The sequence below is a fragment of the Anarrhichthys ocellatus genome, unplaced genomic scaffold (genome assembly GCF_004355925.1).
Source record: "Anarrhichthys ocellatus isolate YVR2014 unplaced genomic scaffold, GSC_Weel_1.0 scaffold37, whole genome shotgun sequence".
Classification (NCBI taxonomy): Eukaryota; Metazoa; Chordata; class Actinopteri; order Perciformes; family Anarhichadidae; genus Anarrhichthys; species Anarrhichthys ocellatus.
Window position 1 is genome coordinate 2,319,523 of NW_022280067.1, and position 12,574 is coordinate 2,332,096.

Below are 12,574 nucleotides of genomic sequence, written 5' to 3' on the forward strand. Positions count from 1 at the left end.
CACACACACACACACACACACACACACACACCTCCTCCTGACCACCCACCCTGGGGGAAGGGGAGAGGGAGCATAATTCTCGCCAACAGAGTGTTGACTCTAAAATGGATTATTTCTGCTTGAAATCAGAGGCCATGTGCTGCTGGATAATATGGCTGTCCCGATTATTTATTTATTTATTTTTCTCCCAGCAGTGTTCTAATGACGGAGATTTGACGGGCAGCAAAATGTAGAGGAACAGACAGACTTGTTCCACCAGGCGTTGAAACGGGAGGCTAAAGGAAATCCCAAAGTGCTCGCCTTCATAATCCCAACGTCAGGGTTTATGGTTGTTTTGTTTTTGCTGTTATTTAATATTGTGGCGTAGCTCGTGGGTAGACTGGGTCACTGACACTTAGTGGGATTAGAGGGTTGATTTCAAATTGAACCAATGATGCAGAATAACAAAACAAAAGAAAACAAAATAATCTACATGGTGTCTTTAGGAGGACTTTTCTGCCTTTTTTTCTTTAGCTGACATACCCGTACAGCTCATCAGATGAGCTGAAGTAGCTTTTCATTTACTCCTGATTCAAATGTGTTAATTTGAACTGATTTCATTATATAGCAATGGATATTGTTACAATAAGGTTTTTTTCATACAAGACATAGTGACCCTATAATATATCCGATGTTTATGTTCGGTCTCTTTTCGTTTTCTGTAGGTTTGGTCAAGCCATAGTCATTTGTTCAAATTAGCCAATCTACTCTACAATCCTTCCATAGGTACAAATACAACCTGGTTGGTGTTCAGACCGACGTTAGCCCTGGTCAAAAAACAATGCAGCCGCCTCATTCATTTCAATGGGGCCATTCTGATGATGCGGTGGGATGCCAGTGCTCAAGCAAAAAAACAAAAGAAAATGCAGGTTTGTCCAGCAAAAAAGTTAAACTAGGCTTAAATTTGCTGGAATAAAATGTAGCAGCACACTTCTGGTGGATCAAGTTGTAATGTGAACGCCTCAGTTCTACTACTTTGCCATCGTTGTGGAAATAACACAATCCTGTCCCATTGTATTATAAAAAGTGTTTTATTTTGCATCTGATAAACCTTCAAACTCGTCGATTGCTTGTTTAAAGTGTACCTGCTGAATCGTAATTTATTGTCTCACTGGTACTGTCCCGCCTGTCCCCATTAAAGCAGACCAGCAGGGCTGTTTTACGGACCTCCACTTAAACAACTGTGTGATCAGTGCATCTCTTTATATACGTGGGATGTTGGCAGACCATAAACGTTATCTGTGTTTTGCTGAGGTGTCCTGTAAATCCCATTAGAGATGGGCAACAAGATGGCACAACACTTAAGTCTAATTCAAAGATATTCAAAAGAAAACTCAGATGGGATCTGAATATTCAGAAGAGGAAACATTGATTAAGGTACACATGTTAGTTTCAGACCAAACTGTCGCTGGTTGAGATCTATGCATTTGAGTGAATGAGAAGCACTTTGCCCTTCAGTAACTACAGTCCCTGCCCTTGAGCAAGTCGAGTTGCTCAAGTGGAACTGCCCAGGGATGTTTGGATGAAGCCTGCGGTTGGACTGCAGCTCTCACGCGTGCAGCCGTGTGAAGCAAGACGGTGCTGAAAATGAGTATCTGTGTTCAGCAGGAACCTTATAGCTTGAAAAATAAAGGCTAGGAAAAAAAAGGAGTGTGCTGCTAAGATGTGGGGGGTTGGAGACGCTACGGGCCGACCTGCAGATGGACCGCGCACAGCTGCTCAACAAGTAACAGAAACGGCAATATTGAGCTCTGCAGTTAGTAATTTTTTGTCTCAAGTGAAAGCTGTTTGACGCAGCTGCTCTCTGTTGGTGCTGTGCAGAATCCCTGATCTACATATTAAGTTGTGCATTGAAGAATGTCTTGCTTTATATTCAGAGTAAACCTTGTGCATCAACATCTCATTTTTCACTTTTCACCTCTCATTATTGTTTCCACTGAAATAAAGCTCCGCCTACGCTGCAAAAGTATCCGTCTTAACTAGTCATGTAATGAAGTATTGACTATAATCAGACATTTTTTAGAGCTGAAACAATTAGATGATAATTAGCTATTCTATTTATTGGGAAAAAATTATAATTGTCTCATTATTTTCATTCATGTTTTCAGCAAAAAATGCTGACAGGCAGTTGTTCCAGCTTCTCAAATGTGAATATTTGCTTGTTTTTGAATCTTCTATAAGAGCAATTTAATTATTTGTGTTTGTTTTTGACTGTTATGGGGACAAAACAAGACATTTGGAGACCTCACCTTGAAAACTGAAGAGAATTTTCCCTTTTTTTCTGACATTTCAAAAATCTAAATGATTAATCGATAAAATAATTTACAGATTAATTGACAAATAATCATCAATTGCAGCTTTACTTTTCTTTAGAAAGGCTACAATATCCTTTTGAGGTTTATAAAATGGAGAATTTTTGATCATGGAGATTGGTTTCATAGTTTAAATAAGTATAAAGTTGATATATGTCAATATCATACAACTCTGATGATAGAAGGAGCTCTAATATACAGTACAAAGAATTGGACTTCCTGCACTTTGGTCTGGTGGATAGAAGGCGTGTACTAGGATATCGGCTTCTTACTGGGATTTTCATTGACATTGCAGAGAAAGAGAAGCTCTGAAGCAAAAGAAGCCCCAAGCTGCAAAGCTGAAGTATAGGTGCAATGGTGTTGGTTTGAAACCCTTGCTGAGGAAGCTCCTGTGTGAAAACAATGGGCTGTGTTTTCATAATCGAAAGTTAAAAGCTGAGAAGGAAAGGCGTTTGAGGACATGATTTCATCCTATAAAATACATTAAACTATTCAAGAATATGTATCTTGAATGCCATCGCAGTGCATCCATAATGCAATGGGAAATGTAAGCCTCTCTCTCTCTCTCTCTGTGTGTATCATCCATTCCTCTCCTTGAAGCCAGCTAACACAGAGGAGATAGAAACCAGACGAAGCCTGAGGGCTATAAAACGCTGAAGACACTTTCTCCCTCCCTGACTCCTCCTCTAGTCTTCATCATGCAGCCTGTTCATTGTCTCTTTAGGCTCCTGCAAAAAAAAAGTTTGCACCGCACGAGTCGTCCATCTTAATAATTCAGTTTAACACTAAACTTAGTCATGGAATCTCATCATATTCTGGAAATACTTTCCTGTGCAGTCTCACTCATATGAGGAATATTCAAAAGTGAGAGTTATGTTATATGAAGTGTCACATGAAGACGTGGTTCAAGACGCCCAAATTCATGATATTGTCAGTTGTTGCAGGAAAAGCTTTAATCTTGAGATGTGTTGGATGGAGTTGAATTTACCTCACTGCACTGAGATTTATTCGACTTGTTTCAGGGGGAAATCTGACTCAGGATGAAGGATTTTGGCATTTTTTTTCTGAGGGGGAACAGGTTTCCTGAAGGCTGCCCAGTGTTCGAAAGGTTTCAGGCAATCCAATAGTTTCTGTGAATCTCTAGCTTGCATGTTGCATTGGAAAATCTCGATTCATAAGTTCACCACAATCAGCAAGGCGGCTGCTGCTCGATAGCGTATCTGGGAGTTCATTCAGATTTCGAATGATTATTACAGCGCTGCTCAAAATGATTTGTGCCCATTGTTATGGACTTATTGTTTAGTCCCATTAGAAGGCTTCTCAGCTGTTAATGAGATAAGGGAAGAATATAAATGAACGGATGCTCTGAAAAACTGACATTGGCAGTGTTACGAGCAACCCGCTGTAATGAGCACGGAGGTTAAAGTCAAATCAATAGACAGCAGACTCAACAGTCCTTCCTGTGTTCTTTGAATGATTTTGTATGATAGAAAAAGGGTCTAATAGGAAGAGCAGAACATATTCGTTGTCAAATATTTAATCAATTTCATTCATTTGAACATGTGATCAGTTTCTGCCTCCAAGGAGCTTTTGACAGCCAATAAAATATTTATCTTGATTAATGAATCTACAGCAGATGTCCTTATAAAGCAGTTCATAATTTCCCTCGCACATGAACAAAGATCACTTTTGGTATTTTGGATTTACTTTTAGACAAGGGAACCGGAAGTGCAACAATGCTGATCCATTTCTAGGTTTTAGAAATCAGTAGTTACAGTAGTACCAGTAGTAACCCTAAAAATGCACCGTAGCTACTGTAGTAGAAGTAGTAGTTATAGGCCCAATACGAGTAGTAGCGTCATTACAGTCTATTGATACTGTGTCAGTGGCCCACTGTCGTCTCTCCTTCATACATTCAGCATCTCATTGCTCTCTTTTGTCTCCTCGCAGCGATCGGCCGGACGTTGATCCCCCGTTACTTCAGCACGGTGTTCGAGGGGGGGGTTACCGAGCTCCACTATATCCTCAAACACTCCAAGGAGTCCCTCCACAACTCCTGCATCACCCTGGACTGTGATCAGTGCACCATGGTCACCCAGCACGGGAAGCCAATGTTTACAAAGGTAACACCTGACCCCCAAGCTTCTCCCACCATGAATAATTGATCACAAGCTATGATAATGGACCAAGCGAGGTGTTTAACTGGTTAGAGATCAAACCCATTTGCACCCCTTTGATTCTTTTTTTGCTCCAGGTTTCATTTTGTTCGAGTGTTTTCAAGTCGTAGCTGGTGGCATCACTGTCAAATATGGAAAGGTCTTTCTTTTATTTGTTGCATGAATTATAAAATGATATATTATCTGCTAAGTTTGTAAACCTTTTAGATGTATATCCCTGATTTCTAGAGAGCAATTTAACGAGCAGTGGTGGAAGAAGTATTCAGATCTGTAACTTAAGTAAAAGTAGCAATACTACACTGTAAAAATACTCTGATACAATCAGAATGTTTCTCAAATAAAAGTACAAAAGCAACAGCATCAAAATGTATTCAAACTACCAAAAGTAAAAGTACTCATTATGTCGAATGCCCCATTAAAGAATATTTGTTTACTACAATATTGGATTATAATTAAGCGATGCATTAATATGTATATTACTTTAATGATGCAGCTGGTAAATGTGGGGCTAATTTTAATTATTTATATGCTGTTGTCTTAACCTGTTATAATGCATCATGATTTATTAGTTGATTTATATTTTGTATTCATAATCTAAATATGCAAATTAACTGGTCCAATACATGTAGTGGAGTAAAAAGTACAATGTTTCCCTCTGAAATGTAGTGAAGTACAGTAGAAGTACAGTACTTTAGTCAATTTACTTATTTACATTCCACCGCTGTTAAAGAGTAATTTAACACTAAATACAACTTAGTCAATTATATGTACTTTATTATATAATCAAATATATCTGCCCCCAGTCTATAGAGTTCATCCCAACAGAAGTTATTTTCCGCTTTCCAAATAATGGGGATGATTACAGCAACCTGACTGTTGTTTCAGGACAGACTTAAGAAAATGTGATAAACAGCATTCACGTTGACTGTTACTGCAGGTTGAATTGTAGCATTAAAATAGCTCAGCTGAAAAATGCACCCTACCTGTATTTTCCTATGACCAAATATCTGCACCAATCAGGGCTTAGATTTACTGGAGAGAAAATGTCACGCATCGTCATATTTACCCTCTTTGCTTATCAGCATTTCGGCCTTTCCACCAGACCCCGAAAATCCACTGGCACTCCTCAAGTTAAAGATGTCGGCAGATCCTTAAGCCCTCAGGAACTCCAAAAGGCAAAGCTAAGGCGACTTGAATAAGATCTTTGAGGAGTGCGCTTTAGTTTGCAGTATATAAGTGGAGCACAGATTGAAGCTGGGGAAACACAAATTGCACAGGTGAGATAATCCAAACCTGACACTGAGGTCTTGTGAAGGCACTAAAGCTGAGCTCATCTGCTTTTGTCTTTGGGGGGAGAATCCCCTGGTGAGCCGGAGTGAATATCTGCTTCACCACAGTCTGATCCAGATGGCTAGCTGACTCTTAGTGTTCTTCTGCTGACTGTCTAAATGAATCTAAGGCCAGATACCTTGTCAGCTCCGAGCAGCAGAGCCAAAGGGATTCCATGTTCCCTGTACCATGAACCCTGAGCCGCAGCACCAGACCGGACGGTTCTGACATTAAACAGCGATACGCGCTCTTGTTTTTAAGGACTTGACAGTATGCACTCACTTTTGTGTGTTTGTGTAAGTGTGTGTGTAAGTGTGTGTAGTCTGAAATTAAAAATCTCCAAGTAAGGAGCAAGTAATGTTGTCATTTATTGAGATCTAAAATCTTATTTTCTGAAAAGAAATTAGATTATTTTACTAGTTTTTAAGACAAATGAATTTGATGCAAGGATTTCTTTGTATTGGTTGTAATTGTTATTGACACTAAAGCAGTGATTTGCCTTTTCCAGTCTTGTTTTTTAATTACCAAGGAATCGGAACCAAGATGAAATTGGGCAATGAATCGGTGGTTTTACTTCACACTACTTTAAAAATACACAATACACATGCTCGGTGAAAGAGAGAAATAGCCTTTTTATACCAAAGTATTCAATCGTTTTTTAATTAATGGTCATTTTGACAAGATCTGCACTAAGAGTTTGGAGACTTAAAAACATATTTCGTATAAACCAACACCCTACATCTATCTACCTGTTTTTAAAGCACAACTCCGACACAATCAAGAAACATCGCAACACTTCACATTGTGATTTGGATTCTGAAGAAGAAATTGTTTACTCAGGAAAACGTTTTTGATTCGTGTATTGGAAGGCCTTTATTTAACACACCAAAGTCAAATGTTACCATCATTTCGGACGAGACTGGTGTTTACCTCAGTACCAGTGCATGTTGATGTTTATTTATATGCATGACTGCACACATGTGGGTTTGTGTCGAATGGGTTAATCGTAACAGTTTTTCGGTAAATCTGGAGGGGGGATGGTTTTGTATTCATGTAGTGGTTGTGTGAGTGTGTCTGTGTGTCTGGCGAGGGGGGGGGGGGTCTTTGTCTTATCATATCAGTAAATGGTTATGAAACATCCCCAATAACATGCACAGGAAATGTCTTTTTAGGTTGCTGTTGTTTGGTTTTTGTAAACAAGGCTCCCCAAAAGAAAAGCAACATAATATATTACAAGTGTCCGATATTAACCGCACAGAACAGAAACACAGCGGCCCAGGCCCGGTCAACAAAAAGCTAAATTTGATGCTCGCAGCGCTGCTCTCTTTTCATCTTCACCTAAATTGGATGAGAAGAATTAATTCATTAGAAAAAAGAGAAAAAAAGAATTCCAATAACTGAGCGTGTTCTCCCTGAGCTCCCAGCAGCAGCAGCAGCAGCGAGCCTGCAGCTCTGGAGGCCCGAATCTCAATCAGCTCTGCCTCGCCTCGCTTTCCTCACCCACCACCACCACATCTCCCCCGCACTCCTCCTCCTCTCTCTCATCCCCCAGCCTGACTCGCTCGCCCCCCCCCACACACACACCCTCAACACACACACCACATGCACACACACTCACATCCTTCATCCCTAGAGAAATCATCCCCAGCTCCCAACCCGCTCTCTTGCTCTCCCACACTCTCTCTCTCTCTCTCTCTGCCTGTATCTGTCTCTTTCTTTGCTCTTCTCTCTCTCTCTCTCTCTCTCTCTTCTCTCTGTCTGTATCTGTCTCTTTCTTTGCTCCTCTCTCTCTCTCTCCCTCTCTCTCTCTCTCTCTCTCTCTCTCTTTCTCTCTCAAAATTTCAAATTCTGATTTGGTTTTATTGACATGGCCATATTTGAGAAGTACCTCTGGTGTATTCTAATTTTTGTCTTTATTTTTTGTAATTTTAACCGTCATTCCTGTCAGTGATAACAACACTGTAGTCACCAAGTTAATTGCTGAGATCTGGGAAGCTAAAAAGACGTCATACAGGGAGAGAAACACCAGTAGAGAGATGATCGTACTTTACTTTATTTGACATTAAGAGAAGAAGAACATCAAATCACACCCAGCGACATAAAGGTCAAGGGTAAAACAATACAGTCTGAATGAAGACTAATTGCCATTGTGAACCTTTGAGTAAACATACAGTAGCAAAGATGCAATCTGAGCTGCAGCCTAACTGCATATTTAACAGGGTTTTTAATCTGGTGTTGGTTTCTCATGATCTCTGTTTGGGTGAATTTGGAAAAATAATAGGTTAGCGGTTACTGTAAATGTCTTCCAAAACATTATAATACAGGAGCCTGTCTTTGCTTGTGGTTCTCGACAGGTTTTCAAGGCATTTTCTGACGTTGATTCTCCATCAACAACCAATAGAAATAATTGCCACACCTATGAACAAAATACACTGAAGGTATAATAAAGCAGAATTAACCATAAGCACAAAGCATGTTGTGCAGGTTTTTTTCTTCTAAATATATAAAACAAATGGTGTACTGAAAGAAAACCAAATAATTGAAACAACTCATTAAAAAAGGAATATATGTGAGATATAAATGGTATAAGAAATAGTTGAAGAGTCAATATTGCGGCTGGAAAGCGATGAAGTAAAGGAGCTGAGCAGAGTCTCATGTGTTTCGTCTCGCTCTCTCCCCGTCGTTGCTCACCTGGCGGGATGCTGCACACTAACGAATGGGCGGAGTTGGCGGTGGGCTAAGAGCGGGTGGTGCTGCTTCCCGGGTGTTGGTGGACAATCTGTGCGGGTTTCTCTGGGTGGCGAGGTGTTGACAAGTTGACACAGGGTACCAATAAAGCCCGTAACCTCCCAGCGGCCCCCGGCATCCCAGCGCCTCTGTTCACTACCCAGCAGGCTTTGCTCTCCCTGGCCAGTGTGTGTTAGCTCGGAGGGCACGGCCCTTGTTACCGGGTGCCCAGTTGGGGGTTTCTTCATGCTGGGAGGCGAGCAAAGAGCAAAAGGGGAGTTCGTGACATGGTGATCTCAGCTCAAATAAATGTAATTCCCTGAGTGGAGAAATTGACAAGTGGATATGTTATCGTGTGTGTGTGTGTGTGTGTGTGTGTGTGTGTGTTTGTGTTTAAGAGCTTTGCTTGGATTGTAGTATTTCAGGAATGTTTGAATTGTCACTCTGCCATACTTTTGCTATAAATGTAGATGCTAAATTATATTTTGCAGTAATCTACTCAGTTATAGTACTTTTTAAAATACGAGTAAATCCTAATTGTAAGGTACGTAAATATTATTGAAGCAGGAGACTCAATACTGCACCGGTTATTAATTAGATTATTATGAGATGTACAGCATTCATGACTTCCTGTGTTGAATATAAATAGGATCAGATTTAAGAGTTGACTGAAGAGAGTTAACATGACCACCTGTATCTTTAAGTACAGTTTGCTTCATTTTACTCATACTTTTATCACCAGTGTTATGATAACAGATCGAGTCGTTAAACAGACTAACACTCTCCACTCTGCTTCCTTTATTTAATAATTTATTTCAGTACATTTTTGTTGCCTTGTACCTGTTTTTTTTATCATCTCTGGTTTTTATTCTGACGTGAATTGATCTTTATGTATGTCTTCTGTTTGCATCAGGATTGATATCTGGATTAGTTTGTTGTGTTCCTGATGAATGTCTCATTAGGAAGCTGCTTTTTCAGTACAGTTTGTAACGACCGTGTGCCGGAATCCACCACTTTTTTTTATTTGATTTCTTTTGTCTGACAGTGGGCGGTACATTATATGCTATTTTGTTAGAGATTAGTTTTAGATGTTTTGATATTTTAACCTCTGTTGACAGAAGACAGTAGGGACATTAAAGAAACATTGGGAGAGAGAGAGACCTGAGGACTTGCAATAAATGCTGCAATCAAACCAGCAATACTTCAATTTCTGTATGTAGCATGCATGTTGATAGCAAGACCACTGGGAAAGTCCAATTATATACGTTCCCTAAGTTTAAAATATCTTCTGCTGTACATAATCACATGTCATGTTGAGGGAACATCTTACAGCCACAATCAATTTATTTCATCATCTATTAACTGATCAATCGTTTGGTCTATAAAATGTCAGATTCAGGTTCCCAGAGCCCAAGTTGACATCATCACATTGTTGTTTTATCCGACCAACAGTCCGAAACCCAAAGATATTCAGTTAACTATCATAGAAATCTAAGAAAATCTGCAAATATTCATATGTGAGAAGCTGAAACCAGTGAATTTTCCTTAAATAGCAAATTAGATGTGAATCAAAATTGTTTCTGATTGACATTCTGGTGATAATCTGGTGACTCATCAATTCATCTTATGAGCTGTGAACTCAACGTATTCACAGCAACACACTTTAAATGTGCATCACCTATAAATAATATTTAATGCTATAATCTTTAACTCTATAGTCTTACTCATACAGAAGGTGGTGTTAATGTGCAGGATAATAAAGCCTGTCAGCAGCCAGTTGCTATAATTGAGCACATTTAGTCAACTTTGACCCTATTTATATTCATCAGAAGCAGTCATGAGTGCTCATAATAATCAATTGAATGACCTTCAGCTCCTCTGTTGTTAATTGATTGTCGTGTTTGGGTACAGTATTGAATAGTGCCTCAGCAGCAGGACGTCGCTGTTATTCTTTTCTCGCTCTTTTGAGCCGGAGATCCCCTGAACCCGTTATGTGGAAGATTTATGACCCTGCTCTTAAATCAATGGGGACTCTCTGTGAGGGGCTCTACCTTTTTAATGGACCACTTTTTAATTCAAGAAGATTTTCCTCCTTTTAGTTTTCATAATGGAAATCTATTTAGCAAAAAAGAAAAAAGGGGCCACGGTGAGGAATATTTGATATTTAACCAATTCTCTCTCAGTATGTAGAAATAGATGGCTGTGTGTGATGGACTCTACACTGGAGTCTGGATTGGTGGTTAATGCGTCTCTGCAGCAGTGCCATTAAGACAACTTCCTGCACATGTATTGGATGTTGCGATTAAGGTGATTCTTATTTTGGTTTTGATACAGCTGGTTTGCCAATTTATTTATCGGTTACAGAGAAGCAGAGAGCTTGTGGAGGGAAATAAGAGGCAATGCTAAAGACCCAGTTGGCGCTATGGAAAAACAAATCAATAGTGCAGCGTTGTTTCACTCTGGGCTACAGCACCTGAAAGCATCACAAGACAGTGGCTCACTACTGGACATAATTGAAGTTATTCTACTGCTGGTGGCTAAATACCATACGTCTACAAAAAGTACACTTTCAGGAATGATGTAAAGAAGTACTTACTTCCTCAAAAATGCCTAAGTATTTGTTCTTTTAATAGGTTTCCCAAAGGGCATGAAAACTCATCCACACACATAATGACCATGATGCATTTCAGTTCAAAGAAGGAAAAGAAAAACACCAAAGTCACTTTTTTTCACCTCCCAACAGCAATTTGAGTACTAGTGGATTAATTATAACATTCCTTCTTATAACTCAGCACAGGATGAGAAACCCGGGGGGTTAAGTGTTGATCATTTTGGATTCAGAACTTCAATACTATGCATATATATATGTTTAGAATACACAAATACTATTTCTTGTTTTTAATCCTTGGTGTATTTTCTTTTGCAAAATGATTAATAAATGTGATTTTAAGACTTTTCTTCCAGTCAAATGTGGAGATACATGGTTTTCACTTGACAGCAATGGTTTGCACTTCTTTGGAAGGTATTGTTTTATATTTTGGGGATGTTACAAGTCGTGTTGCATCCTTCCTTTCACTCTGAACTCTGAAGACAGCTGTTGGACAACCTGCTGTTAGAATCAGACTAAATAAAAAAAATAAGATAAAGACCATTTTCAGTGTCCATTAAACACCAAGGATTATTTTTAAACATTGCTTTAGTCTAATCCACACTTATCTAGCTCAGACAAGCACATTATCCGCACAGATCCCAGATGTGTTTGCACGGAAGACCAGCATTCAATTGTGTCAGTCAGTGAACGGAAGTGTTGATTTCCAAAAGGCTGTATGTCTGTATTAAGAAGAACCTTAAATGATGTTGACTTGGTAAACCAGTCTTTTTGGAGAGATATAATACATGCATTTAGACGGAGTCAATAATCCATTATTTGTTTCCTCTCATCAGTAAAACAAACAGAAAGTATGCCAGCCTTTGATATTAGATTAAATAGGCTACAATTATCAGAACAATACGAACATTCAGGCTCCCTCGTGTGGCACAAAGGTGTACTGCAGATATAAATATAGAACTATACATTATGGACTTTGGCAACCCAAATAAAGTCTCTTCTAGCTGTCTTTGGGAATGACTGCCTTAGACTATAGAAATACATAGTGTAAATCCAGTTGTCCAACTCTCTAATATATATATATATATATGTATATGTATATGTATATATATGTATATGTATATATATGTATATGTATATGTATATATATGTATATGTATATGTATATATATGTATATGTATATATGTATATATATGTATATGTATGTATATATATGTATGTATATGTATGTATATATATGTATATGTATGTATATATGTATATATATGTATATGTATGTATATATGTATATGTATGTATATATGTATATGTATGTATATATGTATATGTATGTATATATGTATATGTATGTATATATGTATATGTATGTATATATGTATAT

The 12,574-nt window shown here is 38.7% G+C and overlaps 1 protein-coding gene across 7 annotated transcripts in view; it reads left to right on the forward strand.

Moving 5' to 3' along the window:
* ldb2a (LIM domain binding 2a) overlaps window positions 1-12,574 on the forward strand; it is an 89,547-nt gene that overhangs the window by 47,558 nt on the left and 29,415 nt on the right. For all 7 annotated transcript variants that reach the window (XM_031867017.1, XM_031867020.1, XM_031867019.1 and 4 more), the window contains exon 3: window positions 4,302-4,474. In XM_031867017.1, coding sequence (XP_031722877.1) covers window positions 4,302-4,474 — 173 coding nt within the window. The remainder of the gene's footprint in view (window positions 1-4,301; window positions 4,475-12,574) is intronic.